Source organism: Mustelus asterias, chromosome 2, assembly GCF_964213995.1.
Source record: "Mustelus asterias chromosome 2, sMusAst1.hap1.1, whole genome shotgun sequence".
Taxonomy (NCBI): Eukaryota; Metazoa; Chordata; class Chondrichthyes; order Carcharhiniformes; family Triakidae; genus Mustelus; species Mustelus asterias.
The window spans coordinates 121,144,786-121,171,964 of NC_135802.1; the positions used below are offsets into that span (position 1 = coordinate 121,144,786).

At 43.1% G+C, this 27,179-nt stretch overlaps 1 protein-coding gene across 1 annotated transcript in view; it reads right to left on the reverse strand.

The window, feature by feature from the left end:
- Positions 1–27,179, reverse strand: part of myo10 (myosin X) — a 443,782-nt gene that overhangs the window by 254,916 nt on the left and 161,687 nt on the right. Inside the window, exon 3 of the mRNA XM_078240784.1 lies at positions 15,044–15,202. Coding sequence (XP_078096910.1) covers positions 15,044–15,202 — 159 coding nt within the window. The remainder of the gene's footprint in view (positions 1–15,043; positions 15,203–27,179) is intronic.

A 27,179-nucleotide genomic window follows, 5' to 3' on the forward strand; every position in this document is an offset into this window, starting at 1 on the left:
CCTCCCAGGAGCCAGAGCCCATGATGTCTCGGGTCGTGTTTTTGAAATCCTTAAGGGGGAGAGGGACCAGCCACAAGTTGTGGTTCACATAGGCACTCAAGACATAGGTAGGAAAAGGGATGGGGATGTAAGGCATAAATTCAGGAAGTTAGGGTGGAAGCTTAGGGCTACAACAAACAAAGTTGTTATCTCTGGTTTGTTACCCATGCCACGTGATAGTGAGGAGAGGAATAGGGAAAGAGAGCTGTTGAACACGTGATTACAGGAATGGTGCAGGAGGGAGGGTTTCAGATACCTGGACAATTGGGGCTCTTTCTGGGGTAGGTGGGACCTCTACAAACAGGATGGTCTGCACCTGAACCAGAGGGGTACTAATGTCTTGGGGAGGGGGGAGAGAGAGGTTGAGAGTAGTGAGGTCATGGATGAGGTTTCAGGGTTGCAGGAGTGTACTGGCAGGCAGGAAGGTGGTTTGAAGTCTGTATACTTCAACACCAGGAGCATCCGGAATAAGGTAGGTGAGCTTGCAACATGGGTTGGTACCTGGGATTTCGATGTTGTGGCCATCGCGGAGACATGGCTAGAGCAGGGACAGGAATGGTTGTTGGAGGTTCCAGGGTTTAGATGTTTCAGTAAGTGCAGGGAAGGTGGTAAAAGAGGGGAAGGTGGTAAAAGAGGGGGAGGTGTGGCATTGTTAGTCAAGGACAGTATTACGGTGGCAGAAAGGACATTTGATGAGGACTCGTCTACTGAGGTAGTTTGGGCTGAGGTTAGAAACAGGAAAGGAGAGGTCACCCTGTTGGGAGTTTTTTATAGACCTCCGAAAAGTTCCAGAGATGTAGAGGAAAGGATTGCAAAGATGATTCTGGATAGGAGCGAAAGTAACAGGGTAGTTGTTATGGGGGACTTTAACTTTACAAATATTGACTAGAAAAGCTATAGTTCGAGTACTTTAGAGGGGTCAGTTTTTGTCCAATGTGTGCAGGAAGGCTTCCTGACACAGTATGTAGATAGACCAACAAGCGGCGAGGCCATATTGGATTTGATACTGGGTAATGAACCAAGCCAGGTGTTAGATTTGGAGGTAGGTGAGCACTTTGGTGACAGTGACCACAATTCGATTACGTTTACCTTAGCAATGGAAAGGGATAGGTATATACCGAAGGGCAAGAGTTATAGCTGGGGGAAAGGAAATTATGATGCGATTAGGCGAGATTTAGGTGGCATAGGTTGGGGAAGGAAACTGCAGGGGATGGGCACAATTGTAATGTGGAACTTGTTCAAGGAACAGCTACTACACGTCCTCGATAAATATGTACCTGTCAGGCAGGGAGGAAGCAGTCGTGTGAGGGAACCGTGGTTTACTAAAGAGGTTGAATCTCTTCTGAAGAGGAAGGAGACTTATGTTAAGATGAGATGTGAAGGCTCAGTTAGGGCGCTTGAGATTTACAAGTTAGCCAGGAAGGACCTAAAGAAAGAGTTAAGAAGAGCCAGGAGGGGACATGAGAAGTCTTTGGCAGGTAGGATCAAGGAAAACCCTAAAGCTTTCTATAGGTATGTCAGGAGTAAAAGAATGACTAGGGTAAGATTAGGGCCAGTCAAGGACAGTAGTGGGAAGTTGTGCGTGGAGTCTAAAGAGATGGGAGAGGCACTAAATGAACCTTTTTCGTCCGTATTCACACAGGAGAGGGACAGTGTTCTCGAGGGGAGTACTGAGATGCAGGCTGTTGGACTGGACGGGATTGAGGTTCATAAGGAGGAGGTGTTAGCAATTCTGGAAAGTGTGAAAATAGATAAGTCCCCTGGGCTGGATAGGATTTATCCTAGGATTCTCTGGGAGGCTAGAGAGGAGATTGCAGAGCCTTTGGCTTTGATCTTTGTGTTGTCATTGTCTACAGGAACAGCACCAGAAGACTGGAGAACAGCAAATGTTGTCCCCTTGTTCAAGAAGGGGAGTAGGGACAACCCTGGTAATTATAGACCGGTGAGCCTTACTTCTGTTATGGGCAAAATTTTGGAAAGGATTATAAGAGATAGGATTTATAATCACCTAGAAAGGAATAATTTGATTAGGGATAGTTAGCACGGTTTTGTGAAGGGTAGTTCGTGCCTCACAAACCTTATTGAGTTCTTTGAGAAGGTGACCAAAGAGGTGGATGAGGGTAAAGCGGTTGATGTGGTGTATATGGATTTCAGCAAAGCATTTGATAAGGTTCCCCATGGTAAGCTATTGCAGAAAATACGGACACATGGGATTGAGGATGATTTAGTGGTTTGGATCAGGAATTTGCTAGCTGTAAGAAAACAGAGGGTGGTGGTTGATGGGAAATATTCATCCTGGAGTTCAGTTACTAGTGGTGTACCGCAAGGATCTGTTTTGGGGCCACTGCTGTTTGTCATTTTTATTAATGACCTGGATGAGGGTGTAGAAGGATGGATTAGTAAATTTGCAGATGACACTAAAGTCGGTGGAGTTGTAGACAGTGCGGAGGGAAGTGGCAGGTTACAAAGGGACATAGATAAGCTGCAGAGCTGGGCTGAGAGGTGGCAAATGGAGTTCAATGCAGAAAAGTGTGAGGTGATTCACTTTGGAAGGAGTAACAGGAATAGAGTACTGGGCTAATGGTAAGATACTTGGTAGTGTGGATGAACAGAGGGATCTTGGTGTCCATGTGCATAGATCCCTGAAAGTTGGCACCCAGGTTGATAGGGTTGTTAAGAAGGTATACGGTGTGTTAGCTTTTATTGGTAGAAGGATTGAATTTCGGAGCCAGGTGGTCATGCTGCAACTGTACAAAACTCTGGTGCGGCTGCATTTGGAGTATTGCGTACAGTTCTGGTCGCCGCATTATAGGAAAGATGTGGAAGTGTTGGAAAGGGTGCAGAGGAGATTTACCAGGATGTTGCCTAGTATGGTGGGAGGATCGGATGAGGAAAGGCTGAGGGACTTGAGATTGTTTTCGTTAGAGAGAAGAAAGTTAAGAGGTGACTTAATAGAGGCATACAAGATGATCAGAGGCTTAGATGGCAAGAGCCTTTTTCCTCAGATGGTGATGGCTAACACGAGGGGATATAGCTTAGGTTCTTTACTCAGAGAGTAGTAAGGGCGTGGAATGCCCTGCCTGCAGCAGTAGTAGTCTCGTCAACATTAAGGGCATTCAAATGGTTATTGGATAAACATATGGACGATATTGGAATAGTGTACGTTAGATGAGCTTTAGATTGGTTTCACTGGTCGGCGCAATATCGAGGGCCGAAGGGCCTGTACTGCGCTGTAATGTTCTATGTTCTATATCTGTCTTGGATTACTCTTTCACCAAGACACATTACTGAGCATTCAATCCCTACTCCAGAATTTAAATACGTAATCCGGGTCAACAATTCAGGGCAGTTTTCAAGGAATCAGACATGTTGGGAGTGAAACTGCTCTACGGCAGCAATACAAAATGGGCTTGCAGTGAATCAGTGGCCAATTCTTCACATCAGATTTTCCTTTGGTCGGAAATTCACAGAACGATAAACCAAAATCTTTTTGGAGGCCCAATTACGAGTATCAAGGTCATTTGGAAGTGAAAAACATAGGCAATGTTTCCCAAGTTGGAGAAAATAGAAAATACCACGGTGAAAAGCCAACTGTCCATTTTCTATGAGTCAATTTTGTACTGCTGATGCAAATCAGCCTCAATATATCTCAGTGAAGATATTAAAACATTATGTCCCATTTGTTAATGACATGTTAATAGTCTTGTTAGGGTACAAAGATGATGGACATTACTTAATTAAGTACTTAAAGAACTTTTAGAGAGAGACCACTAGGATACTGGGTTAGTCAGTAGGAACAGTAAGAAGTCTCACAACACCAGGTTAAAGTCCAACAGCTTTATTTGGTAGCACAAGCCACTGGCTTTCGGAGCACTGCTCCTTCGTCAGGTGAGTGGGATTTCAATTCACAAACAGGGCATATAAAGACACAAACTCAATTTACAAAATAATGATTGGAATGTGAGTCTTTACAGGTAATCAAGTCTTAAAGGTACAGACAATGTGAGTGGAGAGAGGGTTAAGCACAGGTTAAAGAGATGTGTATTGTCTCCAGCCAGGACAGTTAGTGAGATTTTGCAAGCCCAGGCAAGTCGTGGGGGTTACAGATAGTGTGACATGAACCCAAGATCTCGGTTGAGGCCGTCCTCATGTGTGCGGAACTGAATGCCCGTGACTGCTGAAGTGTTCCCCGAAAGGAAGAGAACACTCCTGCCTGGTGATTGTCGAGCGGTGTTCATTCATCCGTTGTCATAGCATCTGCATGGTCTCCTCAATATACCATGCCTCGGGACATCCTTTCCTGCAGCAATGTCCCGAGCCATGGTACACTGGGGAGACCATGCAGGTGCTACGACACGGATGAATGAACACTCGACAATCACCAGGCAGGAGTGTTCTCTTCCTGTTGGGGAACACTTCAGCAGTCACGGGCATTCGGCCTCTGATCTTTGGGTAAGCGTTCTCCAAGGCGGCCTTCACGACACACGACAACGCAGTCGCTGAGCAGAAACTGATAGCTAAGTTCCGCACACGTGAGGACGGCCTCAACCGGGATCTTGGGTTCATGTCACACTATCTGTAACCCCCACGACTTGCCTGGGCTTGCAAAATCTCACTCACTGTCCTGTCTGGAGACAATACACACCTCTTTAACCTGTGCTTAACCCTCTCTCCACTCACATTGTCTGTACCTTTAAGACTTCATTACCCGTAAAGACTCGCATTCCAACCATTATCTTGTAAATTGAGTGTGTGTCTGTATATGCCCTGTTTGTGAACACAACTCCTCACTCACCTGAAGAAGGAGCGACACTCCGAAAGCTTCTGCTACCAAATAAACCTGTTGGACTTTAACCTGGTGTTGTGAGACTTCTTACTGTGCTTACCCCAGTCCAACGCCGACATCTCCACATCTTAATCAGCAGGAGGCAGACATACATAATGGTTCATTCTGAAAATAAAGACACAATCAAGAAAAGGATTTGCATCTGCTTTGATACTTCACCATCTGGCTTAAGATCATTTATTACCATTAGCCCTTCCGCCTGGACATTAAAAAATTCCATGAATTCCATGTATTCAATGAAGAACAGGGGAGCTCTCCCAATGGCCTAGCCACCACGAGAAACACACTGACTGGTCTGTCATCTCATTGCTGTTGCATTTTTCTACATTATAACACATAGTGATAACACTTCAAAAGTATTGTTTTGACCGTGAGCCAACAACAATAAGTTGCATTTGTATTGCACTTCAATAAATTCACCTTCCCCCTTCCTCCCTCTCCCGCCTCATGTACTTTACAGAAGCATAATTAGGCAAAATTCAATACTGAGCCCAAGGAAACATTGTGATTGATAACTAAAAGCTTGGTTAAAGATATTGGTTTTAAGGAGCGACTTAAAGGAGAAGAGAGCTTAAGAGGCAGATTTTTATGGAAGGAGTTTCAGTGCACAGGGTCTAGATGGCTCAAGAGCTGGTGCAAAGATGGTGGTGGATACACAAATGGCTTGAACTGGATTCTTCGAGGGTAGTAGGATTAGGAGATACTCCAGAAATAGAGAAATGCTAACTTTAAAAGCCATAAAAGAACTCTGGTAGAGATACATGTAGGAAGGAACATTGGAGTCACGTGTACAAAGGGCAAAGAGAGGTTAAGCCTGATAAAGTCATGGAAGCTTTTTGGAATGCGCTGAGAGGAGGATGCTGGTTATCACAAAAGCAAAACAGTTCAGATAGTGCAAATCAGAAATAAAAAACAGAAAATGCTGGAAATATTCAGCAAATCAGGAAACACCCTGGAAAGAGGAGAGTTAATGCTTCAGGTCGATGACCATGTTTCTTTACCTGTTCCATGCTATTCCATTTGATTCTTTCCCACCAACCCTTTTGTCGTCATCGCATGTCTCTTATCATACAGACTCCTTTGATTCTTTTTGCACTCTCCCCTAATTGACCAATTTTTAATCTATTACATTTCTAACTTTTCACAGTTCTGACGAAAGGTCATCAATCTGAAACATTAACTCTGCTTCACTTCTCCATAGATGTTGCCAGTTAGTAACATAGGAGTCATAAAAAGTAGTTTGGGTGAAGTGTGCTGAGCTATCATGACATATGATCTAAGATTGGGACCCTTAAGAGGGGGAAGGAATGGGTTCCAACCAGGCTGAAAAGAAAATCACAATGAAGGCCAAACTTGCGACAGTGTAAAACAGACAGATAGCTACATTACCCGGCAGATGAAAAAGACAAGGGCTGATTAGTGTGTGTGTGGGGGAGAGGGAGTGATACAGCGTGTGCATGTTGGGGAGTGGATGAAGAGAGAAACCTCACCAGTTTTTAATTGTTGCATGTTATGTTATATGCCTGTTTAGAAACATTACACTTTCCATGGGTTGAAAGGAGCATAACTCCACATTCATGAAAGTTATTTGGCCTTGTCAACTAAATCAATTTTAAAGATACATTCTGTGTTGCCAAATCCACTGTGAAACTGCAGCATCTGGGATAAAAATATCATTTTGTGTCATTTGAAACTTTCAGCACAAAATTAAACTTATTAGACTCATCTCACAATAAAATCAATGAAGTCAAGATGGCCTTTAGGGCAGCTTGGTGTAATGTTTCTGTAGATCAGTAATGATGAATGAAAATATGAATGTTAATAGCAACCACTCTTCCTGGCTAAGGTCCATGAGCTTGAGTGGCTCAGATTAAATGATAGGCTGGTGAGTACATAAAATAATATTTTTACACAGATTTTCATATTTGAATCATTTATTTATGTTGACCAATGTTAAGCAAACATTTTACAATTATGTTACTATGATGCTTTATTGTTGTTTTATTTTTGTTGGCACCTGGGCCACATTAATTTTCAAATGTTAAATGAGATGGCATTGAAAAGGTTTGGGAAGCATGATTATGTTACTAAAAATATATATTTTATAGTTAAAATTATTTTATAACTGTATTAAAATGGGGGACTTTGAATCACAGCTGTTGAACAAGTCATTTTGCATTAAAAGAGTGCTGCCAAATTCCCCATGTAGATTACAGATCAGAATTCCTCAGAGTAAGGAAGATTGAGAGTTTTTTTCCAGAATTGCTACTGCAAACATCTGATTTTGAGGCCCTGGTTAGACACTAGTACAAAAGGCTAGATAATTTGAAAGCTTACTTACTTGATTAGGCGCCAGGCAGATGGCTGTAATTAGTACCACACTGTAAGGCTATGAACCTACCTCTGTGAAACGTCAACAACTTCCTCCCCCCATTGAACATTTCTTAATGCTGACTGGCTGCCAAGCACAAGTTTGCGTTAGCTTTTTCTGTAAGACAGCAGTCTGTGCTCTTGATACCCCAGCTATAATGACATGACTTCTGCTACTGAACACTCGTTATTTCTAAAAATGAGGCTCCTCAGGATTATAAAATTGGACAGATACAGTGAGCAGGGAATCTGTTCTAACTGTCTCAAGATGATGTATTTAAAATGCTGAACATTGCTCTAAGTGCCACGTTAACTTCATCTGCATTTTCTTTAAATAGCCAAGTCCATTTAAAATGAATTACAAGTCAAAGAAATTCTCACCAAAAAGCTGGTATGAAAGACAATGGCGCATTCCCTCATTACAGCAATATTCTAAAACTGATTAATTTCTACCCTCCCAAAGCCCAGATAGGTTTGGCCCTATTAAAGTGCTATTAATTAAATTAATTTTGTCAAAGCTGAATTTTCTTTTTTCAACGGAAGCACACTCACTTGTGATGAATTGTGCTGATCACCATGTTATTTATCAGAATTCCTGGTATCACCCTAACAGACCACACAGTGGTGACTGAACTGTGAACTTGTCAGCTTTCAATAGTTAATGGTTAGGCAAGATAGAGTCAAGGTGACTCGAAGACAATATGCTGATGATAGAAAACTGAATCAAATCAACCCTCTGTGGCAAACTGGTAATCTAATGCTTGAGACAAGCTGGCCTGCACTATTGGTCAGCTATCTGACCCATTAATGGTATTTGGAAGGGCAAACCTGTCACTTGCATTTTCTCTACTTAGTTCTAGAACATTCTGCAAACAAATGGCTTTACCATGTAGGTGATCTTGGATTGACAAGCAGCAGTTGGCTTGCCAGTGCTAGAGTTGGTTGAACTTCAATAGCACTCATATAACACTTGAGCCTTAGCTCTTAAGAATATGTACCCAAAGTATCTGGACTTGCCCAAGTGGGGTGCGTCTCCGTAGGGAATCTCTGCATGCTACATCAGGCAAGCAGAAACTCTACCCATATGGATTTCTCTAACTTTCCATGTGTGTCTGTCATTTAGTTGATCAAAAGCAAAAATTCTAAAACAGGGCTGTCACCAGATATTTAAAGTGATATATCACACATATATATGTATTTCCTACATTGAAATGCAGATGGTCACTAGTCTGGTGTGCTTTAAATTCAATTCACTCTAATCAAATTGGAAATGTACTAAAGTGTTACAAATGTTCAAGGAAACAGATGGAAAGTAAGGGTGACACAATAATGATCACACTGTTTCAAATTATGGGGACAAATCTGACTACATTGTGATTAAGTATGTAAAGTTAGCAACAATGAAACCACGTAAAATGTTTAGACTTTATTCATACTTTAACTATAACATTGCTGAAAAATCGTTAAACTTTGCACAGACACGGAGTATAGAAACGCGGGACCAAGCAGACAAAAGAAGGCTCTCCTGAAGAGATATGCTCATTCCATTTCACTTCAGTTTGCTTTCATCATCTCTAAATGCAACTACTCCAACACACTCTTTGTTGGCCTCTGTCGTTCTCCCCCTACCACCCAAAAGACATGTGTCTTGCTGTGCACTTGATCCTACTTGCCCGCAATCCTGGTTATTGCAGAGCTACATTGCTCAACCCCCAATAACCAACTTTATAACCGTTATCCTGATTTTTAAAAACCTGCATAGTTTCATCCCACCCTATCTGGGCACTCAACTCTGAATCATGTGCATTCACATTCCAGCTTCCACCTCACTGTGGCAGTTTTCAACTGAATAATCACAGAATCATTTTGGCCCATTGTGACTGCACTACCTCTCCAATTGAGCATTATGACTAAGTGCCAATCCCCTGCATTCAAATAATCATCCAATGTCCTCGTGATGCCTTGATTGAACCTGCCTCCACCACACTTCCAGGCAGTGCATTCCAGAAAACATTTTTTTCTCGCGTCACATTTGCTTCTTTTGCAACTCACTTGAAATCTGTGCCCTCTCTTTCTCAGTGCTTTTATGAGCAGGAACAGTTTCTTCCTTTCTACTCTGTCCAGCCTACTCAAGATTTTGAACATCTCTATCAAGTCTGCTCTTAGCTGCCTTCTCTCTCAGGAGAGAGGCCCAACCTCTCCAATTTATCGTCATAACTGAAGTTTCTCATCCCTGTAACCATTCTTGTAAACCACTTCTCAAATATGCTCATATCCTTTCCTAAATTGTAGCACCCAGAACTGTACACAATATTCCAGCTGAGGTCTAACTGGCTGTGACAAAGAGTCATCTAGACTCGAAACGTTGACTCTATTCTCTCCCCATGGATGTTGTCAGACCTGCTGGGATTTTCCAGCATTTTCTGTTTTTGTTTCAGATTCCAGCATCTGCAGTATTTTGCTTTTGTCTCAGTGTTTAACTCTCTGCCACTTCTCTTCCAGGAGTGTCTTCCCCGAAGAAGGACTGCTCTTCTCTCTGACAGGATTTTAGTTTGTCTCTTGTACCCTGTGCACCCTCACTGCTGCTCTGACGAAAGGTCATCTAGATTCAAAATGTTGACCCTATTCTCTCCCCACAGATGCTGTCAGACCTGCTGAGATTTTCCAGCATTTTCTGTTTTTGTGTCTTGTGTACATTCAGCATAAACTCCTTGCTCTGCAATCTGTGCCCTAATAATAAAGCCCAGAATACTACATGCTTTATTAACAACTCTCTCCATCTGTTCTGCTACCTTCAGTGATCTATGCACATATATACTGAGGTCCCCTGCACTTCACTCACATTGCTACCAAAAGGTATAACATTTTTCACAAGTCTTTGGTGTGGCACTGTATCAAATGCCTTCTGAAAAGTCCATGTACAACATATCAGCATCATCAACCCTTTATGTTAACTTGTGAAAAAAACTCCAGCAAGTTAGTTCAACACAATTTCCCCTTCAGTAATCCATGCTGGCTCTTCACGATCAACTCTCATTTTTCCATTAACTATTAATTCTATCCTAAATAATTGTTTCTAGAAGCTTGCCCATTTATTTTATGAAGCTAGACCATTGTTCTGCTAAAAGATTTCCCACGAACCTTTCATTTAGTTTTATCAGGCCCAGCTCCGTTCTTGCCACACTGAAGCTGGCTCTCCCCCAGTTAGTTATTTTTACACCGGATTCTCTTGCCCTTGCTAAAACTTATGATACAATGATTACTGTCTCCTAAATGTTCTCCCACTGACACTGGCCCCGCCTCATTTCCAAGAACCAAGTCCAACCGTGTATCCTTTCTTGTTGGACTGAACACAAACTGCAGAACACAATCTCGGCATGATTGCCCCTCTCCGCCCTTCACATGATCACTATCCGACATACACAATGATTTCATCTTCATTACTTTCACCCTTACTCTGACTCCACCTGTTAACTTACTATTCTCCTATTAGTGTTGTCTCCGAGGGGGGGGGGCGGCGCTGAGGCGAGCGCGGAGGGGGGGGGGGGGGGGCGACCGCGGAGGGGGGGGGGCGAGGCGAGCGCGGAGGGGGGGGGGGGCGAGGCGAGCGCGGGGGGGCCGAGGCGAGCGCGGGGGGGGGCAGCGCCGAGGAGGGGGAGCCGAGGTGAGCGGGGGGGCAAGGCGAGCGCGGGGGGGGGGGGGGGGGGGGGGGGGGCCAAGGCGAGAGCGTGGGGGGAGGGGGGGCCGAGGCGAGAGCGCGGGGGGGGGGGGGGGGGGGCCGAGGCGAGAGCGCGGGGGGGGGGCCGAGGCGACAGCGCGGGGGGGGGGCCGAGGCTAGAGCGCGGGGCGGGGGCCGAGGCGAGCGGGGGGGGCAGGGCGGAGGCGAGCGGGGGGGGGGGCAGGGCGGAGGCGAGTGGGGGGGGGGGGGTGGCTGGCAGCGCCGAGGCGAGCGCGGGGGGGGGGGGCAAAGCGAGCGCGGCAAAGGGGGCTCGAGGGCGAGAGCGGGCCAAGGGGTGCTCGAGTGCGAGAGCGGGCCAGGGGGGCGCGTGCGCGCCAAGGGGGCGCGAGGGCGAGAGAGGGGGCGACCCATCGAAATAGAGGTCGGGCGACTCAGGCAGCAAGAATGAGTGAGTGCGAGCATGGGACAGTGGGTGAACTAGTGTGTGTGTGTGAGAGAGTGAGTGTGAGTGTCTAGCTCAGTCGTAGTCTCAGGATTCCTACACATTCACACAAGCTCACTTGGTGGGTGACTGAGTGGATATCAGGAAATTGAGTGAGCCAGATAAACAGATTCTGACGCTCTCACACTCTAATGATGGTCTTTATAAATTATCCTTTTTAAAATTAATTTATTGCTTTGACTTTGCTCAGCAAATTCTTCATACCCTAAACTTTATTTTGAAAATCACCTTTAATGTTCTGCCAAATCTTATCTTTCTGAAATTCACTCACTTGTCCCTGAATGGCAAAGAAATGGAAATGATGTTCCAAGTGAAAAGGTTGGACAAGCCTGATGTAGTCAAAAAGATTTAGCACAGTTTTTGATAAAATCTCATTGGTAGAGTGGTCACAGAAATAAAAGACCAAAATTCATGGCAATGTGGGAAGTTGGATTCAAAATTGTTTCAGAGGCAGGAAACAAATGGTAATAATCTATGGATATTTCTGTGAGTGATGCTCAGGGTTCAATACTGGGTGACTTGCTTTTTTGGTTTATATCAAAGATTTGGACTGATTATAGAGGATATGACGGCACGGTAGCACAGTGGTTAGCACTGCTGCTTCACAGCTCCAGGGTCCCGGGTTCGATTCCCGGCTCGGGTCACTGTCTGTGTGGAGTTTGCACATTTTCCTCGTGTCTGCGTGGGTTTCCTCCGGGTGCTCCGGTTTCCTCCCACAGTCCAAAGATGTGCGGGTTAGGTTGATTGGCCAGGTTAAAAAAAAAAATTGCCCCTTAGGAGTCCTGAGATGTGGGATTAGTGGGTAATTGCCCCTTAGAGTCCTGAGATGAGGGATTAGTGGGTAAAATATGTGGGGGTAGGGCCTGGGTGGGATCGTGGTCGGTGCAGACTCGATGGGCCGAATGGCCTCCTTCTGCACTGTAGGGTTTCTATGATTTCTATGAAGTTTTCAGATTATGCAAATATCAGCTGTATGTTTGATAATTTTTTAAAATGGTTGACTGCAGGAAGATATCAATAGTGGGCTGAACAGGGGCAATGGGCAACAGTGGGGAGTGTGAGGTAATGTATTTAGGGGCTCTAACAAGCCAAGGGAATACAGAATAAATGGTAGGAGGAGTGTAATAAGCGGAGAGGAACAGAGGGACCTTGGGTGCATGTCCAAAGATCCCTGAAGGTGGTCAAGAGGCACATGGGATACTTGCCTTATTAGCCAAGGCAGAAAATACAAGAACAGAGAGGTCATGCTGGAACTGTATAAAAACACTGGTTAGGCCCCAGCTAGAGTACTGCGAGCAGGGAGGGTAAGAAGATATCACCTGAGCCCTGCAAACTTCATTTATGAGGATAGATTGGATTGGCTAGGGTTGCTTTCTTTGGAACAGAGGGGGCTGAGGGGAGAATTAATGGAAGTGAATAAAATTATAATGGGTCAATATAGAGTGAGCAGCACAGCTTATTCTCCTTACTTGAAGGGTCCATAACCAGTGAGAATAGATTTTGGATAAGAGGTCTAGAGGGGAATTGAAAGCTTTTTCAGAATTTCAATGTTGATATGAGGGGACCAAAAATGGACACAGTACTCAAAATAAGGCCTAAACAAGCCTTGCACAAGGAGAAAATGTAATATTTTGCTTTGCAGCGAGTTGTTCAATGAACACAATCCAGTTTGCCCAGTTTGCAACTGATCTTCAATGAAGATTAAATAGAATGATTCAAAGAAAGATGTCCTGTAATCTTAATCTTGCAAAGATCTTTCACTTTAGAGAAATGTAGTAGTATTTGATAAACTTGATATTTGATAATCTATGACATGACAATGCAAAATTATGCCACTATGGCCCCTTTGTGAGATGGCGTTCAGTTGCTGACATTCTCATCTCAATTCAGAAATTATAGATTTAGGGTAGCAGTCTAGGCAGTTGTGAGGATGTACTGCACAACTAGAGCTGTTTGCCTTTCAAGTGTGATGTTAAACTGCTCTTTCAGGTGGATGTAAAAGATTCTGTAGTTTTTGAAGACCAGCAAGGTATTATGGAATATTTAAGTTTTGGACAGGCTTGGGTTGTTTTTGTTGTAGCAGAGAAGACTGAGGGGTGACCTGATTAAGGTGTACAAGATTATGAGAGACATAGACAAGAGATCTAGGGGTACATGTTCATAGCTCCTTGAAGGTGGAGTCACAGGTGGACAGTGTGGTGAAGAAGGCATTCGGCATGCTTGGTTTCATCGGTCAGAACATTGAATACAGGAGTTGGAATGTCTTGTTGAAGTTGTACAAGACATTGGTAAGGCCACACTTGGAATACTGTGTGCAATTCTGGTCACCCTATTATAGAAAGGATATTATTAAACTAGAAAGAGTGCAGAAAAGATTTACTAGGATGCTACCGGGACTTGATGGATTGAGTTATAAGGAGAGGCTGGGATAGACTGGGACTTTTTTCTCTGGAGCGTAAAAGGCTTTGGGGTGATCTTATAGAGGTCTATAAAATAAGGAGGGGCACAGATCAGCTAGATAGTCAATATCTTTTCCCAAAGGTAGGAGAGTCTAAAACCAGAGGACATAGGTTTACGGTGACAGGGGAGAGATACAAAAGTATCAGAGGGGCAATTTTTTCACAGAGGGTGGTGAGTGTCTGGAACAAGCTGCCAGAGGTAGTAGTAGAGGCGGGTACAATTTTGTCTTTTAAAAAGCATTTGGATAGTTACATGGGTATGATGGGTATAGAGGGATTTGGGCCAAATGTAGGCAATTGGGTTTAGCTTAGGGGTTTTAAAAAAGGGCGGCATGGACAAGTTGGGCTGAAGGGCCGGTTTCCATGCTGTAAACCTCTATGACTCTATGGACAGAGTGGATAAGGAGTAGCTGTTCCCCTTAGTTGAAGGGTCAGTCACGAGGGGACATAGGTTCAAGGTGAGGGGCAGGAGGTATGGGGGGGATGTGAGAGAAGACTTTTTTTACCCAGCGGGTGGTGACAGTCTGGAATACGCTGCCTGGGAAGGTGATGGAGGCGGGTTGCCTCACATCCTTTAAAAAGTATCTGGATGAGCACCTGGTACATCATAACCTTCAGGGCTATGGGCCAAGTGTTGGCAGATGGAGTTAGGCAGGAGTTCAGGTGTTTCTAATATGTTGGTGCAAACTCGATGGGCCAAAGGGCTTCTTCTGTACTGTATAATTCTATGTTTCTATGAAATGTCTGGTGCCCTGGCCAATATTTATCCAGAATCAACACCACTAAAAACTGATTATCCGCTCTTTTTTATATTGCTGTCACTTCTCCTTACATGACACAAGTGATCACAGGTCACAACCAAAGAACTTTGATACTTCAGAGGTTGTGAAAAGCTCTTGGCAAATGCAAATCATTTTACTGTTTCATAGTACAATTCTTTGAAGTATTAACTGAACAAACAATTTTGGAACAAGCTAGCTAGTTCAAGTGCAATTGTTTTCCAGGAGCTGCCAAGATAACCTGTCCCACCCAGTTGATTCATTTCGTAACCATCATACACATTTAGCGATTGACTTAGACAAGAAATGTTTAGCATTGCTGTAGAGCAGCCATTGCATTTCAATACCACTCTGCTGTTTTGAACTTACGTAGATATTGTCCTGTTTATATCGCATGTGTAGATTATACATGATTGCCCCTTCGTGCAAATCTGCCAAGGTTGCCATATCCTCAACGCCCTCAATACTACTCGGATGCATGGCCACCACTTTTTCCCTGGTTAAGGCATTTCGTTTGTAAGTGTACACCTGTTTAAAAAAAAGAGAAACAAAATTAACATGTAATCAAATCAAATATGTGAACACAGCTGATACATAAATGCATTCAATTTTCGATGCTGAAATAAGTTAACCTTCCTTTGTCATCTTTTTAAAATGAAAACTGAAAAATGAAATGAAATCTCACATGCAATGCATTACTTGTTTAATATACATTTTAATGCGTTTAAAACAGCACCACCCTCTCATCATCTGTAACAATGCTTTGAGAGTTGAAATTGCATTTGCAGATTCAGTAGATTTTGTGATGGCAAAGCATCCACCAGACTCTTATAAGGCCTATGATTTCAGAGAGGGCAAAGCCTCATCTAGTCTCTAAGGAGATTCCTGTTCTCCAGGTCTCAGTAGCGTGTTAGTTGTTTGGTAGCCGATATGCCAAGACCTGCATCGGTCTCAGAAGTAGGTTTGTGTCTGGACCCTCCACAGAGTGGACCAAATTTATTTTTAGTACTTATAGAAACACAAGAGCAAGGATAAGTCATTCAGTCTCAGGTTGTTCTGATGTACAATGATGATCTGAACCTCATACCTTTGCTCCAGACTCCTAAATATCCTTACCAAACAAAAAACATTTGATCTGTCTTGAAAACTCCTTTTACAGCACTAGGAGGGGTGAAGATTGGCAGTGGGAAAATCTGCCACTTCTTATTGCCTTTGGAGGCAGGTGGGCACCCAGGATGTGTACTTAGTGGCATGGGAGAATAGTGGAGGCCATTGGAAGGCACTATCCTGTTGTAGTTGTTCCAGTCACAGTCCAAGGAATAAGTATATAAATGAACAGAGCATGGAGGCAGTTAACCTCCCAATCACAAGATTATCAATAGGACAGAAAGACTAGAAAAAAGTTTCAAGCTGCTCGAAAGTTCAAATTGTCCTTACATAACAAATGATTACAGATCAAAAATACTTCACAACCAAAGTACTTTGATACTTCAGATGTCGTGAAAAGCTCTAGGCAAATGCAAGTCATTTTACTGTTCAATAATACAATTCTTTGAAGTATTAACTCAACAAATAATTTTGGACCAAGTTAGCTAGTTCAGGTGCAATTGTTTTCCGGGGCTGTCAAGATAACCTGCCCCACCCAATTGATTCATTTCATAACCATCAGAGAAACCTCAGGGGAGAGAGAAATTGCCAATAGTATGGCACAATCCCTCAGATTTTCCTTTTCCTTGAGACATTGTGGAATTTTGAATATCATGGGGATTAGACTGAGGAAAATTTCCAAGGTCAGAAACTTGCAGTTTGATGTAGCGAAAGCACACTGCTATTATACTTCAGTTACTGAAAAGTGTCTGCTCCCTTCATTCCTGTGTTTTCACATGAGCCCGCAAATTATGCAGTGTCTTGTTCATTTGCCACTAGTGAAGCTACCCTTACCTTTGATGCATGACGTTGCATCTCATTATGTAAAGAATGGAGGTGAACACAGAACTAGCATTTAGTAACACTTAGGTTTTTAAACAGCTAACATGCCAATAAACAGTTATTCCTTTAAGCTGTTTATCTGAGCCATTATAAATAGAACCATAGAAAAGTTACAGCACAGAAAGAGGCCATTCAATCCATCATTCCTGCATCAGCTGAAAAACAACTAGCCTCCCACTGAAATCCAACCTTCCAGCATCCAGTCTTTAGCCATGCAGGCTACAGCACTTCAGATGCAGATTCGAGTACTTTTTAGGTGAGTTGAGGGCTTTTGCCTCAACCAACAAACTGAGCAGTGAATTCCAGGCACCAACCACCTTCTGGATGAAAATGTTTTTCTTAATACCCCTCAAATACTTCTACCACTCACCTTAGAAATGGTTCACAAAGATTACTGGTATGAAAACTATGTTACTTAAAATATTAGCAATAAATATGGGATTACAGAGGATTACAAAATTTATGTTCATTCAACAGCCTGCAGTTTAGAATTTACATGTTCCAATTCATGAGAGAAGACAAAATAAAACTCCAAACCTAACTATGAGAGGGTCCATTGCAGGATCCAGAATAAACAATATTGTCAAAGTACAATGATTCAACTTAATAAATTGCACACAACTCAAACTAAGTCATGAGCTATTGTAACTTCAGCTCAAAACAACCGTACAAGATGTACATATTTCACAAGAAGTACAGTCTTCCACAATAGCAATGATACAGTAGCTGCAAACTTGCTCATATTGTACTAACATGATGTGTCAGCCATAACTTACCTGGTAGCACACCTGCCTCAGCATCATAAGGTTCTGGGTTCAAGTCCCACTCCTGAACCTGAACCCAAAAATCAAGACTGAAGCTCTAGTGCAGTATTGAGCGAGCGCCGCACTGTTGGAGGTGCCGTCTTTTCAATGAGACTTTAAACAACTGCCTAGATGGATGTAAAAGATCTCATGGCACTGTTTCAAAGAAGAGCAAGGGATTTATTCCTAATGTCTGGCTTATCCCTCAATGTCACTAAAAACATTATCATATTACCATTTGGAGTTTGCTGAGTGAAAAGTACTTGCTGTGTTTCCTATTACAATAGTGATTACATTTTAAAAAGTACATACCAACATATGAATTAGGAGCAGGAGTACGCCATTCATAATGAAGATCATGGCTGATCTAATTGTGGCCTCAACTCCAGGTTCCACTTACCTCAGATAACCTTGAATCTCTTGTTAGTCAAGAATCTTCCTATCTGCTTTTATAACATTCAATGACCCTGCTGCTACCACACTTTGGGAAAGAGAGTTCCATATGTTCATAAACCTCAGAAAAAATGTCTAATTTCTGTCTTAAATGGGAGAACCCATATATTTTAGCCGTTTCCTGTAGCTCCAGCCTCTCCCACAAGGGGAAACATCCATTCAGCATCCATCCTGGTGTGCTGGTTAGGTGCATTGATCTGAAGTGGCGCCCAACTGTGGTGACTCGGGGAATTTTGCAGTAACTTCATTGCAGTGTTAATGTAAGCCTTACTTGTGACTAATGAATAAACTGTATTCTAAGGGGAGGCGGTGGCCTCGTGGTATTATCATGAGACCATCAATCCAGAAACTCAGCTAATGTTCTGGGGACCTGGGTTCAATTCCCGCCACGGCAGATGGTGGAATTTGAATTCAATAAAAAATATCTGGAATTAAGAATCTACTGATGACCATGAAATCATTGTTGACTGTCAGAAAAACTCATCTGGTTCACTAATGTCTTTTATCGGGTGGCATGGTGGCATAGTGGTTAGCACTGCTGCCATACAGTGCCAGGGACCCAGGTTTGATTCCCGGCTTGGGTCACTGTCTGTGTGGAGTTTGCACGTTCCCTCCATGTCTGTATGGGTTTCCTCCGGGTGCTCCGGTTTCCTCACACACTTCAAAGATGTGCGGGTTAGGTGAATTGGCCACGCTAAATTGTCTCTTATTGTCGGGGAACTAGCTAGGGTTAACGCATGGGGTTATGGGGATAGAGCCTGGGTGGGATTGTGGTTGGTGCAGACTCAATGGGCCAAGTGGCCTCCTTCTGCACTGTAGGATTCTATTCTGTCAAATCCCCTCAGGATCTTCAATACATGTTTCAATAAGATCACCTCTCATTCTTCTAAACGCCAATGGATACAGGTTTTTGTAAACATGCAATTGAACTCTTTGCAAGTTCTATCGAGAAGCAGAATTTTAGTTTCAGTTGCTGTTGGCTGTGCTGAGAATTGTGGTAAACAGCCCTGTCTCCTCTTTTACATTTATATCAGTCAATCTAACAAAATGGAATCACAGGAAACAGAATAAAACTACCCAAAAGTAACAAGTAGCCGTGGTTCTTGATATAATGATTTTATATAGTCTTGAATTTATACCAACGGTAAGGTAGGAATTATGGGTTGGATTTTCACTGGTGGTGGTTGCTTGAGCGGGGAATTAACCGGCTCAGGGCACAAGTCTCAGGAAAAGTGCCTTGATTGGCTTGATTTTCAGCCTGGGAATGGGATTGTGCGATGGAGTTGGGTTTGCCATTCCCAAGTGCAGGTCAGAAGCAGCACAGGGCCTGCTGAGTGCTGAGGTGGGATGTTTAAAAGGCACACGTCGGTTCTCGGAGGCTTCATCCCAGTTGTTTTGTTCAACATTTGGCCCTCTATCCCTTACCCTCCATTATCCCAACCCATTCATTATGCCCAATCCATGCTCCCCTTCCACTCTCACAGGCCCTCATACCTTCAATGCTAATTTAATATGAATTCATGCAAAAAACAATGCCCTCCAGCCACCACTGCTTGCCTTTACTTCCAACTCACCCAGTATTCACCATGTACAGACCGAAGGACCATTCTGAGATGAAATAAAGATCCAACTATCTATTTTTACTGTATGAAAAAAATACTGCATTTCATGAAAGTTTATTCAAAACTTTAAAATACCTTCAAGTGCATAACCCTATATCAAAACAAGGAGACTTGCATTCATAACCCGACATCAAAGACAGCTAACATCCCCTTTGGAATAATTTTAGGTTGTTGAAAGTAGCCAAGCATTAATGATGATATAATGATAGTCTTTGGGATAATGTCAACAAACAGCTATTGTAACTGCTAGATCATATTTTGTTCAAACCCCACTGACAAAGATGGGCTGGTTTTTAATCTTTTTTTAAAGGGTTGGTGACTTAAATACTTTCACAATCAGACAGTTCTATAAACCTTAACTGCATTTAATAAGCACTTACATCTTGTCCATAAATCTATGACTTCCAAACTGTGTGTTAAGGCCCTTGTTCCAGTGACAATTTGAGCACCGAGTTCAAATAGCTTTGCTGAGTTTGGGTTTCACATCTGTTGGACGTTAAGGAGGAAGTGATGAAGATGATTGATGAAGGTAGGGCACAGACGTTGTCTCCATGGACTTCAATAAGGCCTTAGACAAGGTCTCACATGGCAGATTGGTACAGAACGGGAAGTTGCATGGGATCAGAGGTGAGCTGGCAAGATGGATACAGAACTGGCTCGGTCATAGAAGACAGAGGGTAGCAGTGGAAAGGTGTGTTTCTGAATGGAGGGCTGTGACAAGTGGTGTTCCTCAGGGATCAGTGCTGGAACCTTTTCTGTTTGTAATATATATATATATAAATGATTTGGAAGAAAATAGAACATAGAACATTACAGCGCAGTACAGGCCCTTCGGCCCTCGATGTTGCGCCAACCAGTGGAACCAATCTAAAACCCCTCTAATCTACACTATTCCAATATCATCCATATGTTTATCCAATAACCATTTGACATGCTCTTAATGTTGACGAGTCCACTACTGCTGCAGGCAGGGCATTCCACGCCCTTACTACTCTCTGAGTGAAGAACCTACCTCTAACATCTGTCCTATATCTCTCACCCCTCAATTTAAAGCTATGTAATTGGTTTGATTAGTAAGTTTGCAGACGACACAGGTGGGTGAAATTGCGGACAGCAATGAGGACCTTTGGAAGATACAGCAGGATATAGATTGGTTGGAGACTTGGGCGGAGAGATGGAGATGGAGTTTAACCTAGGCAAATGTGAGATAATGCATTTTGGAAGGTCTAATACAGATGAGAAATAAATGGCGGATCCCTTAAGAATATTGATAGGCAGAGGGATCTGGGTATACAGGTCACTGGCAATGCAGGTGGAGAAGGTAGTCAAGAAGGCAAACACCATGCTTGCCTTCAACAGCCAGGGCATCGAGTTTAAAAATTGGGAAGTCATGTTGCAGCTTTATAGAACCTTAGTTAGGCCTCACTTAGAATATCGTGTTCAATTCTGGTTGCCACACTACCAGAAGGATGTAGAAGCTTTGCAGAGAGTACAGAAAAGATTTACCAGGATGTTGCCTGGTACGGAGGGCATTAGCTATGAAGAGAGGTTGGAGAAACTTGGTTTGTTCTCACTGGAACGACGGAGGTTGAGGGACGACCTGATAGAAGTCTACAAGATTATGAGAGGCATGGACAGAGTGGATAGTCAGAAGCTTTTTCCCAGGGTAAAGAGTCAATTAGCAGGGGCATAGGGTTAAGGTGCGCGGGGCAAGGTTTAAAGGAGATGTACGAAGCAAGTTTTTTTTTACACAGGATGGTGGGTGCCTGGAAATTGCTGCCATGGGAGGTAGTGGAAGCAAATACGATAGTAACTTCGAAGGGGCATCTTGACAAATACATGAATAGGATGAGAATAGTGGGATATAGTCCCCGGAAGGGTGGAGGTTTTAGTTCAGTCGGGCAGCATGATCGGTGCAGGCTTGGAGGGCCGAAGGGTTGTAAGTTTCTTTGTTCTGTACAAATTCTGCTCTGCTACTTTTCCCCTACCAATAAAATAGGTCTGGTCAGTAATGGGCATGAGACTTCCAGGTCTGGGCCCTTCTGCCTTTTTTTTTTAAAAAGGTCTACAGAATCTCCATGATTCCACAAAAATTCTAACCAGTGTCCCAACAGTACATTATCATTTGTCTGTCTGCTGCCTCTGAAGTTTTACTTTATCACCAAAGGCATTTGATCTTTTGGAAATTGCATAAAAACAATAAAAGGCAGATGTAAAATGGACTTTTAAGAACTACAAAATTTACAGGAGCTGTGCTTAAAAATACAAGTATCTAAATACAGGGTGGGATTTTCTGGCCGCACTTGCCCCAGGCTGGAAAATCTGGCTCAGGGTCAATGGACCTTTGCGTTATCCATGTCCCGCCTGCTTCAATTCCCATGGAAGGCCGGACAGTAACATTTCATTCTCAGTCTCCAAAAGTCAAAAATGGATGGTATTTGCCAGGTCCTGAATGTTAGTTACATGGATTGGCCATGCTAAATTGCCCCTTAGTGTCCAAAGATGTGCAGGTTAGGTGAATTGGCCATGGTAATGTGTGGGGTTACGATGATAGGATAAGGTAATCAAGTCTTGATTACCTGTGAAGACTCGCATTCCAACCAATATTTTGTAAATTGAGTTTGTGTCTTTATATGCCCTGTTTGTCAACTGAAATCCCACTCACCTGATGAAGGAGCAGCGCTTCGAAAGCCAGTGGCTTTTGCTACCAAATAAACCTGTTGGACTTTAACCTGGTGTTGAGAGACTTCTTACTGTGTTTACCCCAGTCCAACACCGGCATCTCCACATCATCACATATTTAAAACAGAGATGAGGCCAAACGTTTTCTCCCAGAAGATTGAAGGTCTTTAAAACTCAGAGAATCTTTCAATATTTTTAAGGCAGAGGTGAATAGAATCTTGGTAAGCGAAGGGTGATAGATTCGAGGGTAGATGGGCTACAGATTATGATTCTAATAAATGGCATCTTTGTCACAAGTTCCAGCATTTTTCTGGAAGTCAGACTGTGCAAGGAATGACTGCCTGCTCATAAATAGTTGGTAGCTTGCTAATGCAATTAAAAGGCCAATTAAAGGTCATTGTTTAAAGCAAAGTAGAATTCTTGGGAGCAACACAGCTGCCTAAATAAGACGTCCCAATGTTACCATGGAGGCTCACGCTCCACAATGGTGCCCGCCAGCTCTGACCATTTTTAATTTTAAATAGAGGGCATGTCAGGAAGGAGGCTTAAACTTCCTGTTACTCCTCTAGCATGAGAACCTAAATGACATCCTTAACTGGATAACAAGCACATTCTCTAGCCATTAACTAGTCAATCCTGCAAAATCCAGTTACCTCTCCTGACCCAGTGTGAGGTCTGGACCTGAATATCAGGGACCTGACCCCCAAAGAAAAAAATCCTACCCAATGTTTCAGGCCTGTGACTTTCCATCAAAACTGGAAAAAATTAGAGTGTTTTGAGCAAATATTTGTGTTGTGCCTTTAATCAATGTAAAAGGAAAACAGTTCATTTAGATAGCAAATGGTACAGGATAATAATTACATTCGCATGAGATTTTCATTTCTTTCGGGCAGAAACAAGGCTGCAAAAACCTGAGCAGTCTGATTTGACCAGCTGTTTGCTCTCACACTATGCTTGCTGCCATGTTCATTAGTTAATCCACGTGCTGGCTCCAGGAGGCCAGGAATAAAACAAAATACTGCAAATCTCAAATAAAAGTAAACGCTGGAAACACTCAGCAGGTTAGGGAGTACTTGTGTAGAGAGGAACGCAGGGGGTTTTACATTTCAGGTTAAATAACCTTCCGTCGGGTTCACCTTGAAGTCCTGCTCTTCTCTTTGATGTGATTTCCATTCAGGCTGTTCATGGTTTGGGTTAATGACCTCTCGCCAAAATCATTAATTCTACTTCCATTCACTGCAGAGGATGCCCGATTTTCCAGTATGTTATTTTTATTTCAGCCCAGCTGCCTGCCAGCTTCAGGCAGAAGCCTATTTATACAAATCCTGCACTGGCTATCGGGACCTCAATGCAATTTTGACATGCCAATGGGTATAATCTGCACCACACAAGCATGGTTCATTGACGTTAGATGTGGAGTGACATTAGCCAATGGTCCTTCAAAGCACAGAGTCCAGCTACTCGAGCAAAAACAAAAACCTGAGCTGCTAGGTAGAACAGATGTTTGGAGGGGTTCTATCCCAGCAAATAATGCTCAAATATACACATCTGCACAACTGCATTTCTTCCAATTTTAAATCCATCTCCTGCAGAACCCTCTTTACATCATTGTTATACTAAATTAATAGACACAATCAAATAAAATCAAAAGCAACAAAGTTCAAATGCCAAGCCATCTTGCTCATGATTAGATTGAAAACAGATATTAAACTTTTCCCATTGAGTTACGTTATGTGAAGTGTGTATGTTTCATTGAATAAGTGTTAACAGAAAAACAGAAATGCTGTAAACATACATAGAGGATCAGAAGGACCTTGGGGTCCGGGTCCATAGGACTCTGAAATCGGCCCCGCAGGTGGAGGTGGTGGTTAAGAAGGTGTATGGTATGCTGGCCTTTATCAATCGAGGGATTGAATTTAGAAGCCCGGGGATAATGATGCAGCTATATAAGACCCTCGTCAGACCCCACTTGGAGTACTGTGCTCAGTTCTGGTCGCCTCACTATAGGAAGGATGTGGAAAAGATTGAAAGGGTGTAGAGGAGATTTACAAGGATGTTGCCTGGATTGAGTGGCATGCCTTATGAGGATAGGCTGAGGGAGCTCGGTCTTTTCTCCTTGGAGAGACGAAGGATGAGAGGAGACCTAATAGAGGTGTATAAGATGTTGAGAGGCATAGATCGGGTGTACTCTCAGAGGCTTTATCCCAGGGTGGAAATGTCTGCTACGAGAGGACACAGGTTTAGGGTGCTGGGGGGTAGGTACAGGGGAGATGTTAGGGGTAAGTTTTTCACTCAGAGGGTGGTGGGCGAGTGGAATCGGCTGCCGTCAGTGGTGGTGGAGGCGAACTCAATAGGGTCTTATAAGAGACTCCTGGATGAGTACATGGAGCGTAATAGGATGGAGGGTTATAGGTAGGTCTAGAAGGTAGGGATGTGTTCGGCACAACTTGTGGGCCGAAGGGCCTGTTTGTGCTGTAGTTTTTCTATGTTTCTATACAGCAATTCATTCATAATGGCAACAAAATGTCAATTTTGGTACCTGTGGAGAGAATATGCAGATGAGTTAACCTTTCAGATGTGAACCCTTCAAAAGGCTCACACCAAAAGATATTAATTAATCTGCTCATTCCAAAGATGCTTAATCAACTAAAGTTTCCAGCAGTTGGTTTTTCTTTCAGATTTCAATATCCACAATTTCTGGCAAAAAGTGTTTTCTAGAGGATGCTGTACCAAGAATTGCACGCGTCTAGATCGAGACTCCTTGGGAAGACAGAGGCTATACTGCCCTCAACAGTAGACTGTGCCTTATCAAACTGTTGTAAAGCAGTGAAGTAATATAAAGCTGGGTGGAGAACTGGCTTGGCCATAGGAGACAGAGGGTAGTGGTCGAAGGGTCTTTTTCCGGCTGGAGGTCTGTGACCAGTGGTGTTCCGCAGGGCTCTGTACTGGGACCTCTGCTATTTGTGATATATATAAATGATTTGGAAGAAGGTGTAACCGGTGTAATCAGCAAGTTTGCGGATGACACGAAGATGGCTGGAATTACGGATAGCGAAGGGCAGTGTCGGGCAATACAGCAGGATATAGATAGGCTGGAAAATTGGGCGGAGAGGTGGCAGATGGAGTTTAATCCGGATAAATGCGAAGTGATGCATTTTGGAAGAAATATGTAGGGAGGAGTTATACAATAAATGGCAGAGTCATCAGGAGTATAGAAACACAGAGGGACCTAGGTGTGCAAGTCCACAAATCCTTGAAGGTGGCAACACAGGTGGAGAAGGTGGTGAAGAAGGCATATGGTATGCTTGCCTTTATAGGACGGGGTATAGAGTATAAAAGCTGGAGTCTGATGATGCAGCTGTATAGAACGCTGGTTAGGCCACATTTGGAGTACTGCGTCCAGTTCTGGTCGCCGCACTACCAGAAGGACGTGGAGGCGTTAGAGAGAGCGCAGAGAAGGTTTACCAGGATGTTGCCTGGTATGGAGGGTCTTAGCTATGAGGAGAGATTGGGTAGACTGGGGTTGTTCTCCTTGGAAAGACGGAGAATGAGGGGAGATCTAATAGAGGTGTACAAGATTATGAAGGGTATAGATAGGGTGAACAGTGGGAAGCTTTTTCCCAGGTCGGAGGTGACGATCACGAGGGGTCACGGGCTCAAGCTGAGAGGGGCGAAGTATAACTCAGACATCAGAGGGACGTTTTTTACACAGAGGGGGATGGGGGCCTGGAATGCGCTGCCAAGTAGGGTGGTGGAGGCAGGCACGCTGACATCGTTTAAGACTTACCTGGATAGTCACATGAGCAGCCTGGGAATGGAGGGATACAAATGATTGGTCTAGTTGGACCAAGGAGCGGCACAGGCTTGGAGGGCCGAAGGGCCTGTTTCCTGTGCTGTACTGTTCTTTGTTCTTTGGTGTAATTCAGCAATTAACTAAGTATGAAGTTGCAGATTAAGCTAACAGCCAGTATATCTGAACAAATAAAACAAAAATAGAAAATAAAATAGAAAAAGGATAATATTGGGTAATATTGTGTCCACAGCCTAGTGACCACATTGAAATGGACAATTTGGTAAGAAAATTACTTGTTCTGATAAAAAATGGTTGTGGTTAAAAAAGTGTTGGGCTTTTGATTACTTGACACTACGTCCATAAAAGTGACATCCGTTTAAGATGTGGCACAAAACACAGAAGCAATTGTATAAATTAATTGCACGTGAGAATGTGTGGATGCCCTAATTCAAACCCATTTCCTTCAATAGTTATTCACTGTGGCTGTTCTGTCACAGAAACAGCTTTATCTACACAGGTTCCCTCATTCAAAAAATGACAAATTTGGCATTTCAACAAAGGTGGTCATTATTATAGGCAAATCAAAGTGCTATTTTAAAGCCCTTGCAAAATAATTTTTTGTCCCCAATTGGACCTTCAGCAAAATGTTCCAGGAGTAGCGAATGATGACGGGTAGTCACAGAGAATGAGAAGAAGAATGCAAAGTAGCAGCTTTGCTAGAACTAATTTAAATTATAAAATTTGACTGCTTCTAATGAATAACTGATGTTAAGTCTTCACCAGCAAATCTGATTTTTCCTCATTACTTTTTTACAAAAAATATTTCCAAAAAAAGGAACTGGTTTACCCAATAGTACTGCACTATGGATTGATAGGAATTTAGGATGGTGGAGAGAGTCATTCTCATGATACAATTTTAGAACAGATGCAGGTGTATGTCAGAGTTGAAAGATGTGCAGTTCCTGAAGCTACATTTTAACCGATTAAGAGACGAAAGTGAAGTAGATACATATAACTGTGCCTTACTCCAAACATTTGCTCCACATGTTTCAAATTCACACAATTGAGTTGCATAACCCAAAGCCCTCGCTTTCCCTTCCAGTAACTGTCAAATCATCTGTGAAGATTAAAGTATGACCTTTGTGGTGCAAACAATCTGTTTT